This window comes from Giraffa tippelskirchi, chromosome 4, assembly GCF_054371585.1.
Source record: "Giraffa tippelskirchi isolate mGirTip1 chromosome 4, T2T-mGirTip1v1.2.pri, whole genome shotgun sequence".
NCBI lineage: Eukaryota > Metazoa > Chordata > Mammalia > Artiodactyla > Giraffidae > Giraffa > Giraffa tippelskirchi.
This window is the reverse complement of record NC_137278.1, coordinates 8,518,652-8,537,590: the sequence shown is the minus strand read 5'-3', so window position 1 is coordinate 8,537,590 and position 18,939 is coordinate 8,518,652. Positions and strand designations below refer to the sequence as shown.

At 43.9% G+C, this 18,939-nt stretch overlaps 1 protein-coding gene across 3 annotated transcripts in view; it reads left to right on the top strand.

Annotated features, from left to right (window-relative positions):
• The first annotated feature begins 3,580 nt into the window (after positions 1 to 3,580).
• STXBP1 (syntaxin binding protein 1) overlaps positions 3,581 to 18,939 on the top strand; it is a 67,435-nt gene continuing 52,076 nt past the window's right edge. For all 3 annotated transcript variants that reach the window (XM_081587191.1, XM_081587192.1, XM_081587190.1), the window contains exon 1: positions 3,581 to 3,855. In XM_081587191.1, the coding sequence (XP_081443317.1) occupies positions 3,819 to 3,855 (37 nt within the window). In that variant the 5' untranslated portion in view covers positions 3,581 to 3,818. The remainder of the gene's footprint in view (positions 3,856 to 18,939) is intronic.

Genomic DNA, 18,939 nt, shown 5'->3' with positions numbered 1-18,939 from the left:
TCCAACTTCCCCCTTGGGAAGAGGTATTAGCTCCCCAGAGTTTGCATGCAGGCTTAATGTGACCCTCAGACATGTTTTGTTTAGCCAGTGTAATTTATTAAAAGTTTTTTTAATCCATTACAACACTTCAACTTACTGGGAGATGTTGAAATTTTTACAGTCATGATCCTTGGTCATCGCTTGTACAGCCCTGGTTGGAGCTTGAGTTAGGACCTCTTCCTCCCCACCCCCACAAGGCATGTGTTTCCCCTTTAGCCACATCTATGGTTACGTTTGCCGGGCCCCTACAGGCCTTTGAGTTTGACACTCTGGCCTAAGCTTTGAAAAACAAAGCCTTTTTGGTATTCCGACCTCAAACAAACACACAAAAAACCTGTTAACATTCTTTCCAGCAAGGGTGTACCAAACTGGAGGCTCTGCGGCTCTTTGTAGGTGTCGGGGGGTGGTGGGTGGCTGCGCTAGAGACGATTACTTTTTCATTCTCTGCCAGTGGAACTACAGCAACCAAAAAGGAAGGACACCGACGGAACGCTCCAAAACTGTATTCAGCACTGATTTACGCAGACTCGTTTTGTCATTTTTAACGATATACGTAGCTTACGTGTATTGGGTCTTTGATAGGTTCCCGCTACTAGGTAAAGAACCTTATAAACATTATCTTGTTGAATTCTTTAGAAAATGCTTCTAAAAGAATGCAGCAGAATCTAAAGGCCCAGACACCAGGAGGAGGTAGTGGGGATGAACGCAGGGTGAGTGGGGGGATGCAACGTAAAAGCAGAAGGGAGGCAGGTGCAAACCCGAGACTGAGACTGTCGAAGAGGCTCGGACTCTGGACGCAGGGCACTCCAATAGGCCGCTTGTACGTGGGGGGGCCCAAATCAGCAGGTTTGGCGGAGGCAGCTGCACTCAGTTGTTTTTGCCTCTCCCTGGTCCGCCCCAGGGAGGGTCCCTCTCTTACCCTCCCCCCCGCCCCCACCGCCTGCCCCCCCACCCCCCACCCCGATCTCCGTCCCTCCATGCGGCTCCCTGTCGCCATTCCCTGACCCCCAGCCTCTCCCCTCTCCATTCTGCATCTGTCTCCCCACCTGCCCGGCTCCTGGCGCAGTGGCCAAGCCGCAAGCAGGCTCCCCGCCGTCGCGTGACTCGAGAGTAAATCATAGGACTCTGCCCACCCCCAGCAGCTGGCCGGCACCCGGCTCTGCAGAGGCTGCAGGCCGCGCATGCGCAGCTGCCAGCGCACCTGCCCGCCGGGCGGGCGGGGCCTAGGACCAGCCCAGGGCATGGAGGGTCCGCAGTCTCGCCCAGCCCTCAGCTGGCCGGGGGCGCGGGATAGTGGACCCGCGTGGGTCCAGACTCCCAAGAGGTTGCGGTCCACACATCCAAACCTGTCCTAAAGTCAGGGCACTGGGGCTGCGCCTGGGCGCTGGACGTTCTCCCTTGGGCATCAGAAAGTCAGACAGCAAGTGCCGCGTTTGCGTTTAGAGACATGTGACCTTGGGCAAGTGACTTGACCTCCCTGTGCCTCAGAAAAACGGAATAATAATAGCTCAGAGATGTCAAGAGGTCTTGAGCCAGGTCTTGCATTCCACATACAGAGAGATTCTAATCTGACACTCCTGAGTCAGGGGTTCCTGAGTTCACAGTCTGTCACTCTACTCTCTTCTCCAACCGTCCTATTTAAAGCAACATCTGTTCTGATTTTTGCCATCCCTAGTAAACATCTCAGGTACGCATCAGCAGGAAAGGATGTCTTTCTTCGTCCTTCCTTTTACAGGAAATAGAAGCTGCTATGTTTTATTTTTGTGGCCTTTGAGGAGGTTTCCAGGCAGATTCCAGGCTACCAGCAAGTCCTGGAGCTCTGCAGCAAGGCCTACCCCAGCAGCCTTCCTTCCACACTGTCCCTGACAATCACAGTGGCCCCTCTCTGTTCCTGGAAAAGTCAAACTCCTTTCTGACACCTTCTGTATATCTTCCTAGGACACTCTCCCAGTTCCCTCTTGCTACCTTTTACTCATCTCAGGAAGCCTGCCCTGACTGCCCCCTATCTGGTCCACTGGGTCAGGTGCTCTGTCATTCACCCTCAGAACCTCCGTCCTTCAGCTTCAGCACTTACTAGAACAGTAACTCAATTCCTGTCTGTTGCCTAAGCTAGGTTACTGGCTCCTTGAGGGCAGTGTCTGTTGACATGTCAAGGAGGGAGCACTTGTCATCACTGGTGTGTCCTAGGTCGCTGCAATTTACAAACTATCTCCTACTTTTCCAAAGCCAGCCCAAGGCTATCAGTACCTTCCCTGGGTAAACAGCAGGGCCCAGGTATGAACAGACGACGATGAACACTCTTCCTCTCTGGGAACCCATAGGAAGGTTCTGTTAGGGTAGACAGGGGGTGAGGATGAGAAGATGGTCAGACCTTCCTGCCCTGGTGCTGGTGGCTGAACTAGGTCCCGTGGCCCCTTGTCCTGGTTTCTCCAGTGTTCACTATGTGACCTTAGGAATGTCCTCCTCTAGGCCTCAATTTCTTTAGTTGTCAGTAGAAATAATGGTTCAGAATTCAGATTTTAAAATTAGATCTTTCCTTTGTCACCTATTAGCAAGGCACTTATCTTCTCTGAGTCTCAATTTCCTCATCTCTAAAATGTTATATTTCTTAACAATATTACAAAAAGGACCTAGCTCACAGAGCTGTTCCAAGAATGTAATGAGTATTCATTGATTTTTAAGACTAGTTCTTTTGTCCTTTTTGACTTTTGATTGGCTCAACTCATTTTTCTTTGAAGTCAGAGGGGAGCTCTGTCTCATATTTCAAAAGCAATCTCCTCCATAAGTTAAATCTAGCAAAAATTGACTTGGGACCACTTTGGTAAACGTGGATTCTAGGAAAGATATACTGACCAGAGCTGTCCCACAGCATAGTCCTATTCGATTTGGGACCTAGGTATTTCTAGACTTTGGTTGCCCAAAGACTAGGATTATGTCTGCCTTGTACATGGTTGGAGATCCAATGCCTAGAATAGTGGTTTACATACAGTAGTGAGAGAAAAATAAATATTTGCTAATGAATGATGCACAACTTAAGACAAAGTCTAGTGTTCAGTTTCTGAGCCTATTTTTTTTTCACCTGAAAATGGAGATTAAAAACAATGTCCAGTTATTGTGAGGATTTAATGAGCTGATGCATGTAAGAGCTCAGTGGATGATAGATTTATGGATATGGGTACCCAAAGAGATAGAGATGGTGTCAATAAAGCTCACGTTACGTTGTCTTGGGGAATGGGTACTACTGATAAGAGATCTAGCTTCCGAGTTCCTTTTGTGGGCGAGGGGGAGTGGAGGGGGGTGGGATGGAAGGCTCTCAGGAGGCTGGGAATTCAGGTGAGGAGGCTGCGGAGAGGACCTTAGGACCCAGCGCGCCGGGAGCGCGCGGCGGCCGGGCCGCGCGCGCGATGCGTGAGGTGAGGGGGAGGGCGCGGCTTTCTTGCCAGCCAGGGACCGCCTCGCGTCCAGCCGCATCTCGGGGGGCGGGGCCGACCCTCCGGGCCGCAGTGCGATTGGCGGAGGCGCGCGGGTGACGCCGACGGCTGCCGCGAGACCCCGCCCCTGCCGGCCCACCCCCTGAGCGCGCGCCGGCGGGTCGGCAGCCTCGCTCTGGCTTGGCTCGCTCCGCGCCCCCGCGCCGCGCCCGCGCGTCAGTCGTTCCCGAGCCGCGGCTGCAGGGGCTGCGGGCGGCATCCAGCCGAGCGCGCCGACGACCCTGGGAGGCGGCGGTGTCCGCGGGCGTCGCGTAAGGAGGCTAGGAGCCCAGAGGCTCGCGCGGCGCGATGGCCCCCATCGGCCTCAAGGCGGTGGTCGGAGAGAGTAAGTGGAGTCGGGTTTCCTCCCCGCAGGCGGCGGCTACGGCTGCCTGGGGGAAGCCGGGCTGGGTACCTGCCCTCAGCGTGCCCCCCCGCCGTGCCGCCTCCGCGGTGGCCTCTCGCTCCCCGCTCGGCCTGAAGCTCCCGGGTTGGGAGGGTCCCGTTATCCTGGGCCGCCTTCTTCGGAGGGAAGTCCCTCCCGGCCTCCTGCGGCCCTCGTCCCTTCTTGCCTCGCTCTGCTCTTCCCGCATTCCTCCTCCTTCCCCCCGCCCCGCCTTCGCCGCATCCCTGACCCCTCATCGCACCCCTCCCTCTCTTCGGTCTTTACCTGCATCTCCCTCCGCCCCCATCGCTCCACGTCTCCCCCTTCACCTCGCCTTTACCCCTCTGCGGCCTGTTACCCTCCTCTACACCCCCCTTCTTCACCCGTTTCCCCCTCTCCTTCCCCTCGCCTTCTTTATTCCCGCAAGCTCGTCGATTCCACTCCTCTTTCCATCCCCAGTCCCTCCCTCTTCCCCACCCTCCTCCGTGGAGTCGTGACGAGCCCGATCTCGACCTGCGTCCTCCTGCCCGCATCCCCCTAGATCCCTCCCGGGAGCCGGAGCCGCGGTCCCCGGCCGCAGAGACCCACCCGGGAGCGGCGGCTCCGCGAGCCGCGGAGCTCAGGCGCGCCGCTCCTTCGCCCAGGGGCCAACTCCAGGCAGCGGGAGAGAAGACTGTTTGTTTGCAAGGCTTGGCTCTGCTGGGGCCGAGGCCCCCCGGCTCCTCCTCCCGAGCCGGGGTCTTGGCTTCGAGGGCGGGGTCTTGTCAGAGTCTTGAACCGTCTTCAATCACCCGGGAGACAGGGAGAGCTCTAGGGTGCACGGGAGGAGTGGCCCTGCCCAGCACCGCAGTCTGCGGTCTCTCTGTTCGCAGGACTCAGCTGGGGCTTGATTTCGGGCCGTTGCAAACCCCTGTTGCAGGGAGGAAATGGTCTTTCGTGGGTTTGGGTGAAAGGCTCGACTTAAATGGATTTTTAAAAAATGGATGATGGAGATTGTGGGGCTGCAGCGGAGTGAGGGCTGACGGTGGTCATATTTGGAAAACCGCGTCTCGGGTGATAAATAAGCTTGGCGATCTTGTGCAGGCAAATAGTGCCTCTTCAGTATTTTGGCTGTTATCTTTAACAGAAAACCGGAGAGGATTGCTGTGGGTTTTGCCGTCTTTTTGAAATCGAGAGAAAATTAAAAGTGGACTTTTCTCTGTGGGAGAGGTTAAGAAAGGAAATAGAAGAAAAATGGTGGAAATGACCGTTTCCTTTCCAACGATTCTTTCCAATTAGAGCAATTCCCTTGTATCTTTCTGGCTGTCAGATGGGATTTTTGACTGTGATGGTCCTTTTGGGCATCACTGTTTCTTCTTATTCACTCTTTTCGTTGATATATACAAAATATTCCCAGTTATACAACCTTATCTGACCTATTACTCCAGGAGAAAATTGTTATAAACACTGAGACCCAAATGAGCGAGTTTTTTTTTATTTAAAAAATGCCCACGACAACACCTGCCTTCCCCATGTGGTAAAGGTTCCAAATCACGTACCTTCTATCTTTAAAGGCCAATCAAAGCGCTTAGGACTGGAAGGACCCCTAGGGATCCTCTAATGTCAATACCCTCATTTTACCCGTGGGAAAGAAATGGAGGCTCAGAGCAGTTAAATGACTTGCCAAAATCAGCGTTAATTAATTTCCTAAAACCTGGTGTCCATTTCCTTGCAACATTAGTTAAAAATAATAATAATAACTTTCTTCATATTTCTGGGTATATAATTTCCTTCCAATACGCTTTCTAAAGGATTGTGAAATATGGAATGTTATGTTGAATGTTACATTCTTTCAAATGTTATATTCGAATAAGGTGCTTTTAAATCAAAATCCTCGAAGCAAGTGTTCTGGAAATCACATTTTTGTATCCTTTTACTGTGACGCTTGTTCGTACAGGTAGCCCCCCCACCCCCAACGGCTTTTTTTAGAAGCAAGTATCAAAAAAAACCACCAACATTCCATATGGTCAGAATTTATTTTCTGAAATAAAGCCACTGTTTACAAAAAAAAACCAGGCTAATTTTACATGAATTGGTGAATGTGTAAACAGCATTCTATTTCTATAACAATTGAGTTAGGTAAAAATTTTGGAAAAAATATTTTTGCAATTCTTTGTCAGTGACAAAGAATTCTGTTAACTTTGACTCCTAATTTTGGAAGGGGATTCTAGCTTTGCTTTTTTCCCTCTAAAAAAAAAAATAAACCAAAGAATTTTTTAACCAATGTCCCAGTTTAAACGTCACCTTTACAACCTGGTCTTCCCAATCTAAAAATTAACACCTCATAGTCACTGTTTATCATACTCCCTAATTTTATTTTTTCATTGCACTTAAAATTATCTGGAAGTGATATTATTTAGTTTTTTGTTTTTTGGGTTGTTTTTTGCTTTTGGTACTTGTTTGATTATTTCATCCCCTTGAATGTTGCTTCTGGGAGAGTATGCTGCTAAGTCACTTCAGTCGTGTCCGACTCTGTGCAACCCCATAGACGGCAGCCCACCAGGCTCCCGTGTCCCTGGGATTCTCCAGGCAAGAACACTGGAGTGGGTTGCCATTTCCTTCTCCAATGCATGAAAGGGAAAAGTGAAAGTGAAGTCGCTCAGTCGTGTCTGACTCTTAGCGACCCCATGGACTGCAGCCCACCAGGCTGCTCTGTTCATGGGATTTTCCAGGCAAGAGTACTGGAGTGGGCTGCCATTGCCTTCTCCGGGGAGAGTATGGGTCTTTATCTAATATATTCATCCCTGTTCAGTTCAGTTTGGTTCAGTCACTCAGTCGTGTCCAACTCTTTGCGACCCCATGGACTGCAGCACGCCAGGCCTCCCTGTCCATTACCAACTCCCAGAGTTTACTCGGACTCATGTCTGTTGAGTCGATGGTGCCATCCAACCGTCTCATCCTCTGTCGTCCCCTTCTCCCGCCTTCAGTCTTTCCCAGCATCAGGGTCTTTTCCAATGAGTCAGTTCTTCACATCAGGTGGCCAAAGTATTGGAGCTTCAGCTTCAGGATCAGTTCTTCCAATGAATATTCAGGCCTGATTTCCTTCAGGATGAATTGGTTGGATCTCCTTGCAGTCCAAGGGACTCTCAAGAGTCTTCTCCAACACCACAGTTCAAAAGCATCAATTCTTGGGCACTCAGCTTTCTTTATAGTCCAACTTTCACATCTATACATGACTACATGATTCATCCTTGTATCCCATACCAAAAATTGTCAGTGGCTGGTCATAGTTGGCTGTCAATAGATATTCATGGAATGAATCGGTGTTTTTAAGGATATGATCGAGAGCAAGATAAATGTAGTTTGTGGCTTCCTGTTGTATCTTTCTGAGTTGAGTTTTAGAGTGCCAATAGGTACAGGTACAATAAAAGTAGAGGAGATGGGTCAGTGTTAGCTGTTCATTCAACCAAGATCTGTTCAGAGCCTGGTAGGAATTATGGGGGAATACAGAGACACTCAAATATGGGACCATCTCACACTGTTGTGACAGACACAGATAATCCTGTGCCCCCTTTCCTGTTAGTCTGCTGACACACTTAGGGTATAACCAGTTATCGTACTTCTTTGTGTTGGTCTCACCCAACTAGACCAGAAACTCTTTGGGGGGAGAATAGGACCTCCTCTTATTCTTAAATCTGTCTTTAGTATGACAGTTAGTACTTTGTCCTTGTAAATGTTGGATGAATGTTGGATGAATCTTTATGTATAGCAACTGAGAGAGTGGACTCTGGATTTGGACCACCTGGAATAAAATTCTAGTCTACTACTATTAGCTGTGTGGCTTTGGCAAATAATGGAACCCTTTTGTGCCTCAGTTTCTCCATCTATAAAATGGGTAATAATAGCACCTGCCTTGTGTGGTTCTATGAGTTTTAAAAGAAGTAGTGTGGGTATAGCATCTAATACAGTTCTTGATGCTTTTGAACTGTGGTGCTGGAGAAGACTCTTGAGAGTCCCTTGGACAGCAAGGAGACCAAACCAGCCAATCCTAAAGGAAATCATCCATGAATCTTCATTGGAAGGGCTGATGCTGAAGCTCCAATACTTTGGCCACCTGATGTGAACAACTGACTCATTGGAAAAGACCCTGATGCTGGGGAAAATTGAGGGCAGGAGGAGAAGGGGGTGACAGAGGATGAGATGGTTGGATGGCATGATCGACTCAATGTACATGAGTTTGAGCAAGCTTGGGGAGATAGTGGAAGACAGAGGAGCCTGGTGTGCTGCATGCAGTCCATGGGGTCGCAAAGAGTCAGACACAACTTAGCGACTGAACAACGAAACAGTTCTTTTAGTCAATCTTATCATTATGACAAGATGCACAAGAGTGTCAGTACAAGTGTTAGAGGATTTCAAGAAGAGATAGGCTACCTATATCCTGTGGGGCCACAGTTTTGGGGGAGAAAGTGAAGTCTTGGGTAAACTTCCTGAGTGAGGTGCAGATGAGCTGGAAAATGGAAGAATAGACCTGAATAACCTATGGATGATTAGTAACCACACCCAACTTCTGTTTCCCATTCTGCTCATTTCTTTACTTTTTCCCCTTTAATTTCTTTCTATAAATGTAGGGTTTTGTTTGTTTGTTTTTTCTGCTCTCTACTTTGTAAAGAGATTGCAAGAGAAAGGAGAATTTCATTACCACCCTCCCCACACCAGGCATTCTATGTTTACTTCATGTTAATGGATGATGTTTCAGTTATGTCAATCCATACTGTAATTTACAAATCCAAATTATACTGTTGTTCCTTGAAGTTTTGTCAGGGTGTTTCAAAGATTCAAGAATTACAAAATGTACTACTTTTCTTGTTTCCTAACTATTAGCAGTTTCTCCCCATGTTAGTTTATAAGAATCACATTCTTTGGGAAGAGAATGTAGTTTCAGTTTTGGAGGAGAATGTGGGTACATAAAATGCATACCTTTTTCAGATGGGGCCATGAGTCATAGGATGTGTCAGAAGTTGAGAGAACACCTAGACTGAAGCACTTTTCATTCATTCTTATACTTAAAAAAAAAAAGAAACCTTGGATAGCATACAAATAATTTAAGTATATTTTGAAATATATTAAATACATGTCGTATTTTTTCCATTTTAAGGTATAATTTGCATAGGTCTTCCCTGGTGGCTCAGTGGTAAAAGAACCCACCTGCCAAGCAGGAGACATGGGTTCCAGCCCTGATTCCCTGGAGAAGGAAATGGCAACCTACCCCAATATTCTTGCCTGGGAAATCCCATGGACAGAGGAACCTGGCAGGCTACAGTTCATGGGGTTGTAAAAGAGCTGGGCATGACTTAATAGCTAAACAACAACAAAAAATAATTTGCCTAAATAAAATTTACCCTTCTTAGTGAACAGTTCTTCAAATTTCAGATTTACCTGTCGTCATATGACCACCACAGTAATCAAAATACAGAACAAGCCATCACTCCCTGAATTCCCTTGTGCTACCACCCCCAGCCCCTGGTGAGCACTGAATGTCGTAACAGTGGAATCATACCATACATAGCTTTTTGAATGTGCCTTCTTTAACTTAACATAGGGCATTTGAGAATCATCCCTATTGCATGGTTTGTCCCTTTTCATTGCTGGCTGTTCTTCTGTTGTATGAATATGTAACAATTTGTTTCTCCATTTCTCAGCTTAAGGACATTTGAATTATTCCAGCTCTGGGCAATTGCAAATGTTTCTATAATGTTTCTAGAAGCATTCACAGGTTTTGAGTGAATATATCACTTGGATATATATATATACTTAGGGCTGGGATTAATAGGTTGTGTGGTAAGTGTGTATTTAACTTTACAAGAAACTGTCAAATTATTTTCCAGAGTGGCTATACCGTTTTACAGTTTTTACCAGCATCCTTGTTAGTCCTTGGTATTGTCAGTTTAAAAAATTTTAGCCCTTTTCCTAGTTAGTTGTATCTCATGATTTTAATTTTCATTTTTCTAATGACTAATGGTGTTAAGCATTTTTTCTTGTATTTATTTGCCATCTGTATCTTTTTTGGTGGAACATCTAAATCTTTTGCATATTTTTTATTGGGTTGTCTGTTTTCTTACTATTGATTTTTGAGAGGTTTTCTATGTATCCTGGGTACATGTCTTCGTCAGACACATGAATTACAAATATTTTCTCACAGTTTGTGACATGTCTTTTCATTCTATTAACAGTATTTTTCAAATAGAAGAAATTCTAAATTTTTATGAAGTCCAGTTTATCCATTTTTTCTTTTATGAATTGTACCTTTGGTATCCTATCTAAGAAATCTTTACATAATCCAAATTCACAAAGATTTCCTATTTTTTTATTTCTGTGTTTTCCTGTAGATGTTTTATAGTTTTAGGCTTTATATTTAGTCTTTGATCTGTTTTGAGTTAATCTTATATATTGTGAATTATGATCAAAGCTCATTTTTGTGTATCTGTAAATGTTTTTGTTTTTCATTTTTGTGTACATGTAAATATTTTTGTCCGTGAGTGTCCAGTTGTTCCAGCACCATTTGTTGAAAAGACTGTCCTTTTTCTTCATTGAATTGTCTTTGTTCTTTGTTGAGAATCAATTGACCATCTTTGGGGGGGGTCTATTTTTGGACTCCTTGTTCTGTTTCCTTGATCTGTATGTATGCTTCCACTAACCCACTATGACTCAATTACTGTAGCTTTAAAGTAAGACTGGAAACCAGATATTGTGAGTCCTCCAGCTTTGTTTTTCTTTTTCAAAATTGGTTTTGTTCTTTTAGTTCATTTGCTTTTCCATATAAATTTTAGAATGAGCTTGTTGATTTCTATTTAAAAAATTCCTCTGGGATTCTGTTTGGAATTGTCTTGAATCTGTAAATCAGTTTGAGAACTGACATTTTAAATTTACTTTTAGTATTTTAGTTTCTTTTCTATATTTCAGAGTGAAAATAAAAATTCTTAGCTTCACAAATAAGGGAGCAACAGTACAGTAAGGAGAATTGTAGATAGTTTAGCACAGTTGCAGAATACAAAGTCAATTTACAAAAATATATTGTATGTCTATATACTAGCAATGAACAATTAGAAATTGAAATCTAAATTAGTATCATTTAGACTAGAACAAAAAACATGAAATACTTGGGTGTAAATCGAAAAGAATGTGTTCCAGATCTGCACGCTGAAAGCTACAAATACTGATGAAAAATACCAAAGCTTAAATAAATGAAAAGATATACTATGTTCATGGATTTAAAAAAATTATGCTGTATTTATTATTTTTGAAATGTGTTTTCAGTTCTCTTGGGTAGATACCTAGGAATACAATTGCTGGGAAATGTAACTAACTTTTTGAGGCCCTGCTAAACTGGAGAAGGCAATGGCACCCCACTCCAGTACTCTTGCCTGGAAAATCCCACGGACGGAGGAGCCGGGTGGGCTGCAGTCCAGGGGGTCGTTAAGAGTCAGACACGACTGAGTGACTTCACTTTCACTTTTCACTTTCATGCATTGGAGAAGGAAATGGCAACCCACTCCAGTGTTCTTGCCTGGAGAATCCCAGGGACGGGGGCGCCTGGTGGGCTGCCGTCTATGGGGTCGCACAGAGTCGGACACGACTGAAGTGACTTAGCAGCAAACTGTTTTCCAGAGTGACTGCACCACTAGCAGTGTATGAGGGTTCCTATTTCATAATATCCTTAGCAGCACATGTTATTATCTGTCTTTTTTATTATAGTCATCCTGGTTGTTGTGAAGTGGTATCCCATTGTGGTTTTGATTTGCATTTCCTTAATGGCTAGTGATTCTGAACATCTTTTCATGTCCTTGTTGACCATTTCTGGCGTCCGTGATGGCTCAGATGGTAAAGAATCTGCTTGCAATGTGGGAGACCTGGGTTCGATCCCTGGATTGGGAAGATCCCCTGCAGAAGGGAATGGCAACCCACTCCAGTATTCTTGCCTGGAGAATTCCATGGACAGAGGAGCCTGGTAGGCTACAGTCCGTGGGATTGAAAAGAGTCAGACACGACTTAGTGACTAACACTTTCACTTTCATTGTCCTCTTTGGAGAGATGTCTACACAAACACTTTGCCCATTTTAAAATTAGATTGTTCAATTTGCATTTTAATCCACATGTTATTTTCATTTGAAATTACTGTTTTTACTCTGTCTTTTAAATGTAAAGGTGGAAAGCCCCAATGAAAAAGTATACACTTCAGTCTGACCAGTTTGCCTATTTCTTTAATCTTCTACCTTCTTTATTTTTCTGTGTAGTTTTAGTAAAAACAACTTATTCTTGTTATAACTGTCATCCTGTGCCCTTTTAGACAGTTCATTTAAATTTTAAAAATTGTTGAATGCTCCAATTGAATCTTCATTCCAAGTTTATTAATTAAAAGTGTCATATTTTTGAAATGCCTCACTTTTTAAAAGGATTCTAATATGGTAGTCTTACAGTTAATAAAAGTAATTTGTTAGGTACAACTGTGATAAGAATTACAGTGATATAAGGCACTAGTCTGGTGTAAGCGTAGGGAGGTTAGAGAAAGCTTCCCTAAGGAAGTGACATCCAAGTTACTTCCTTTCAGTTCCAGCTTATTTTGAGTTTTTGTTTCGTTTTGTTTGTTTTTTTAAATTTATTTTTAATTGAAGTATAATTGCTTTACAATGTTGTGCCAGTTTCTGCTATACAACATTGTGAATCAGCCATAAGTATACATATATCCCCTCCCTCTCTCCTACCCACCCCCAAATTTGTTTTGTTTTTAAAATCAGGATTAACTACTGGTTTAGTTTCTTTTGAAATGACCATATAGTTTTTCTCATTTAAACTAGTAATGTAATATAATTAATTATAATATTGAGCAATCATTATATTCTGAAATAAACTTTCTTGATAGACATGCAGTATTTTTCAGGAGTGAGAAATTCTGATGCAGAATTTATTCTGCTTATTATTTTGCTTATTAAATTCTGCTTAATATTTTTGCATCTATTTTCATTAGTATTGGAGCCTTCTTGCTGCTCTTTGATCATTCCAAGTATGTTCCCACCTCAGGGCTTTGCATTTGTTGTTACCTGTGTCTGAAATGTTCTTTCACATATCTACGTGCTTGTTCCCTTAATTCCTTTAGGTCCCTGGTCAAAGGCCACCTCACCAGTGAGCTCTCCTCTGATTATAAAAAATTGAAATTTATATAATTTTCATCCCCCTCACCATGCTGAATTGTCAAATTTGACATTTCATACTTACTGTTTTATTTGTTTGCTTATCCTGGCCTCCACCAGCCAAATGTAAGTTCTATGAGAGCATAGACTTGTTTTGTTCATTGCTATATCCCCAGCATCTAAAACAGTGCTGGTCCATAGAGGGCACTCAATAAATATTTGGAATGAACAACTAAATACTATGTATTCTATATATGTATGTATATTAATATATTTAATTCTTCTCTCTCTCCCTCTCTCTCTGTGTCTCTCTTTCTCTGTCATCTTTTTCAGATCTTCTGCATCATAATTTTTCACTCTTTCAATGAATTGAATTGGGAAGTTTCTTATCTATTTGTGTGTTCCAGAATAGATCAAATAACATGGACATTCCTTTCCCTGAATGTTAGGAATGATTTATCCATAAAAATTTTTGAATTTTCTGCTTTTTAGAGGAAAGAGGATAAATATTTGCCAGGCTTTTAAATGTATTTGATTACTATTTATTTATTCAGGCTCCCTGCTGCTTCTTGAATCAATTTTGGCAATTTATATTTTCTTATAAAAATAAGCCTTTCAACCTAAAATTCTCAAATTTATTAACACTGAACTAGATTTGTATAATTTAAAAAATATCTTCTGCATCAGTAGTTGTGATCTCTTTTCTCATTCTACCCTGTTCGTAGTATTATTTTCATGGAAAAAGAGATTTGTCTGTTTTGTCTTTTTGAAAAATCTGTTTCTTCCTTCTGTGGAGTGTGTCTGCGTGTATGTGTTCTTATTCTAATTTCTTGAATCAAACGCTTGGTTATTTTTTTTCTACGAAAAGCATCTAAGGATATGAATCTTCATTTGAGTACAGCTTTGACCGAATCCCATAGGCTCCCTACAACCTCTCCCAAGTCTCTTAACATGCAGTATTCTTTGTTGTGGACTGGCTGTTACTCTTGTGATAGGGTGATAAGTAGTTTAATCTGGGGTAAAATTTCCATAAGAAGTGGTTTGGGACTCAGGGATCATCCATGTGTTACCCATCAGATGTAAGAGAGTGTATCTGCCACAAAAGCCAAAAAGGGCTTTTTGAATGTGCACTAAAAGATTTTCCCTCTGGTGTTCTTGACACACAGCACCTCTTAGACAAACAGGTATTTGGCTGCTAATGAAGAATCTTTTCTTTAGTGGAGTAGTCAGGCCAAATCCTATAGTTATCACTGGCAACTCAACAGCCATAAATCATGAACCTTAGTCCTGTGGCTCGCCTCTATGAGAAGTGCTCATAGAATCCCCAAGGCCATCCTCTGATTTGAGTGCTCCAATCAATTGCTTCTGAGCAGGGCTGTTGCTGGAACTAAAGTTAGGGTGAGATAGCCAAGACTTCTTTTTTTTTTTCTTTTTTCTTTTTTTTTGGCTGTGCTGGGTCTTCCTTGCAGCGCACAGGCTGTCCTTGCAGCATGTGGGTGTCTGTAGTTATAGCTTGTATGCTTAGTTGCTCCTTGGCATGTGGGATCTTAGTTCCCCAATCAGGGATCAAATCCACATTCCCTGCATTGGAAGGCAGATTCTTAACCATTGGACCACCAAGGAAGTCACCAAGACTTCATCTGAATTTCAGCAAGTATGAGTTTTACTTGCTTATTGTCACCAGGCTTTTTTTTTTTTTAATTAAAAAAAATTTTTTTAATCAATGAGAAGTGGTGTTGTGGAGTGGAAAGAGTTCTGCTCAGACAGAACATCCAGCTGACAGCCCCAGTTACAACCCCTAGGGACTGAGTAACCTGGACATGTTATTTAACCTCTTTTTCAATTGGAAATTCTAATCCCAGCATCACAGAATTCTTTTAAGTCTTGCATCAGATAATAATACAAACAATTGCTCAGAAAACAATGAGTCACTGTAAGGGATTGTTGTTATTTTACAGTTATAATTACTGAGATAAGCTTGTCTGCTCAAGGTTATGAATAAAACCTTAGCAGAGTCAAGGAGGCACATCTCTTATAGTTTTGATAGACACAGGATCTGATAATTGCCAGGTAACAGCCAGCTGTTGCCCACTCAGTGCTCTTTGGGAAAGTTTGCGTTGGTTAAAACAATTGCTTCTGAGATACACTGATCTGATCTTAATATATGTCTCTGGGGCTCCAGAGTAAGAACTACTAATGGCTCAAATTACATGCTGTCACAGAGCAGATCTCCAATATTCCTTTCCTCTGTTTCTTACAGGCCGTTGACATTTCACTTTAAATGTCTACTAATGATTTGGCCTAAGAGCTGAACTTGTAGGAAGTGAATGAGATATTAAGTAATTATCATACTAGGAGAGCTTATTTTATTCTTATGAACAAAAAAAATTAGAGAGATATGGAAAAAATTAGAGGAAAACAAACAAAATTTTAAAAAATCATTGGAGGACTTCTCTGGTGGTACAGTGAATAAGAATCCACCTGCCAGTGCAGGGGACACAGGTTTGATCCCCAATCTGAGAATGTCCCGCAGGCCGCAGAGCAAGCCCGTACACCACAGCTGCTGAGCCTGTGCTCTGGAGCACACGAGCCGCAAATACCGAGCCGTCCTGATGCAGCTACTGAAGTCTGCTGGCCCTAGAGCCTGTGCTCCACAGCAAGAGAAGCCACTGCAATGAGAAGTCCATGTAGCAATGAAGACCCACTGCAACCAAATATCAAAAAAAAAAAAGGCTTTAGAAAAAAAATTCATCCCTAGTTGTGAAGAGACAGGTTTAAATCAGAGTCTCCAGCAGTCAGTCCTTTTTTCGGAGGGCTACTGGGATGTCAGAGAAACCCAGGACCATATGTCATGGCTTGTTTCCATTTCATCATGTTTCTGAGGCCTCTGGGACCAAATGTTTTTGTTCATTTAACCAATATTTCTGCAGTATCCTATGTGCCAGAAGCTGTGCTGAGGGCAGCAGAGGTGATAGTGAATGAGGAGACCTGGTCCTAGGTGAGATTCACACAGGCCGTGGTAATACATCGGGTAAACGCCTTAAGAGGGGGTACTGTGGTGTGATGATGTTACAGCACGTGGCAGAGCCCCCAAAGAGGCCAGGGGAGTGGGGGAGGCCAAGGGAGACCTGGAGAAGGTGTGGGGAGCTGGCCAGGAGGAGGGTGATATTGATGGGATCTAGGGGAGAGTAAGTCCTATAGAGAAGTGTCCAGGTTTGGCAAGAATATAAGAAAGGTTCAGCCTGGCTGGAGCTGAGGGAGTATGCAGACAGGAATTGAAGAGGTGCTCAGGGCTTTCTGTCCTTATGAAGAACCTATATCCCTATTCCAGGAGCACTGGGAAGCCACTGAAGGCTTTCGGTTGGGGAGAGACATGGTTTGGTTCTGGCTGAGAAAGACCTCGAGTTGCTGTGTGGAGACTGGACGGAGGGTTGGGTTAGGAGCTCTGGTGGTGATGGTGGGATCGGGGATCCCTGCCAGGGGTGGAGCAGTAGTGGTAGGTGGAGAGGAGTAAAGGGACCTGAAGGTGTCTTCAGAGGTAGAAACATCAGGTTATGGTGATCAATCGGATGCAGAGGGTGAGGAGATGGCGTTGGGGAAGATTCCCAGTTTTCTGGCTTCTGCAGCCCATGGGTAGGCCGTGCTGTTCACTGAGATGAATGAAGGAGAAGAAACAGGTTTGCTGGGAAAGGTTCCCTTTAGTAGGTGTCGTGTTTCTGGTGCCTATGGACTGTCTAAGGGCAGGCGTGCAGGAAGTCTGGGCTGGACACTGGGGCTGGGGCATCCTCAGGTGTTGGAAGCTGTAGGAGTGGGTCAGATCACAGAGGAAAGGGTGTAGGGTGAGAAGAGGGCCTGGGTTCCCCCACTCCCCATCTCGGGGGATTCCGACACTTAAACCCAGGCACAAGAAGAGTAACCAGCGGGGTTTGAGAGTCAGGCAGGAAGGGAGACTAGCCAAGCAATGTCTCCGATTTGGTGGCTCCCCGGGCCCACCCTCAGATGGTCCCAGAGCAAGCCTGAGGCTTCATTCAGTGATGAATCTCCACTCTCCAGGCTGGGGGCTTGGCAGCTGGAAACTTTTCAGGACTTCTTTTCACCGTGGTGTTTCCCCTGTCTTAAAGTCAGTCCCTGGCTGTCTGAACCTCATTGTTCAGGATTGTTTTGAGGAGGAAAGAGGAAATGATTGTGGCCAGTCGTAATGCAAGGCTCTGAGGATTTGTGTGTTATGCTGTGTCAAGATGCCATCAAATCATAGAGTGTTGGCTCTGGGAAGAAATCGTAGGAGCATCTGGTCCAGACTCATCCAGAGCAGGAAGTCGAGTTGTCCTAGTCTGCCCGATGAATGACATTGGCAGGTCTTCCTTATCCATGGCTATTGAGGAAAGACAGTATTATTTTCATGTTCTGTGCCAGCACAGATTCACAATGACAGGGATAAGCTACTAGGAGTGTTACAATAGTGAGGGCAGGAAGGTTGCTTATACCGTGCTTAGAGGGAGCTCAGGACTTTCCAGCTGGTTCTAATCCAGTCTCAGATGATCCTCATGAACTTCCTTAATCGCAGTAGGAACAAAGCCACTTCTGTTTGTCAGCTGAGGGTGGAAGGGAGACCCTTTAGGCTTAGATGGTCTTCAGAGCGCCTACTCTGGGAGTGACAGGGTGAAGAAAGCTTGCTGACCCTCTTCTCTCATGGATTTTTTTCACCCATCTTCCTGAGCATTAGTGTAGCCAGGAGGTGAAGGAGAGAGGCCTTTTCCTGGTCCCTGGACACATGGGTATTGTTGGTACTAGTTGCTAGGGATTTGAGAAAATAGACTCCTTCTGCTGCATGTGAGTTTCACACTATAGGCTGTCAACAATAGACTACTGTGAGGCAAACCACTTAAAATTACTCAGTCGACAGACCTCACCATATTTTGGATAAAAGTGCTTCAGGATTTTAAGATGAGGCAATCAGGTGGTCACTGAGAGTTTTCAAATTTGCTTTACCTCACATAATCTTGCCAGGGGGATCACATTGAACTTAAATGTTTCGATTGTATCATGTCTCTGTCTCTTTCTCCTACTTACCTTTTAAGGAACTTTGAAACTCTAGTTAGAGTAATAAGCTTTGTCAAGCTTTCACTGAGACTTAAAGATCTGGTCAGTTTCTCATAGAGAGGAATCCTCATTTTTCCTCTGCCCCAATCCCTTATTAAGAAAAATTTCCAACATACTGGAAAGTTGAAAGAATAGTATAGTGATTACCCATCTACCTTCTACCTAGATTTCACAACTGTTAACCTCTTTCCATCTTTGTTTTTATCTTTCTACACAAATGCTTTTTGTTAAAAGTTAAGGTTACAGGCTCGACATTGCAGAAGAAAATATGAGTGTACTTGAAGTCAAAGCAACAGAAACTATTCAAAGGGAAACATAGAAAGAAGATCAAAGAAGTTAAAGCAACAGAGTGTCAACAAGATGGAAGACAGTGTGAAGGAGCCTAATACATATAAAGATGAAAAGAATGGGAGGATCAGAGATAATATTTGAAGTGTTAGCTGAACATTTTCCAAATTTGAGGAGAGCTATGATGTAAGAGGTTCAGTGAATGTCAGGCATAAGCAATGTGAAGAAATCTATACTGCGGCATACCATACACCAAGTTGCTTAAAAGCAGTAATAATAATAATAAAAAAGTTTGATTAGCCAGAGAGCAAAGACACATTGTGTACAGAAGAGTGATAAAGATGGCAGCATATTTCTCGTCAGAATCAATGTAAGCTAGAAGACAGCAGAGGAGTACCTTTGAAGGACTGAAAAATACGAAATATTAATCTAGAATTTTATATCCAGAGAATATATCCCTCAGCAACAAATCAAGGTAAACATTTTCAAAAAA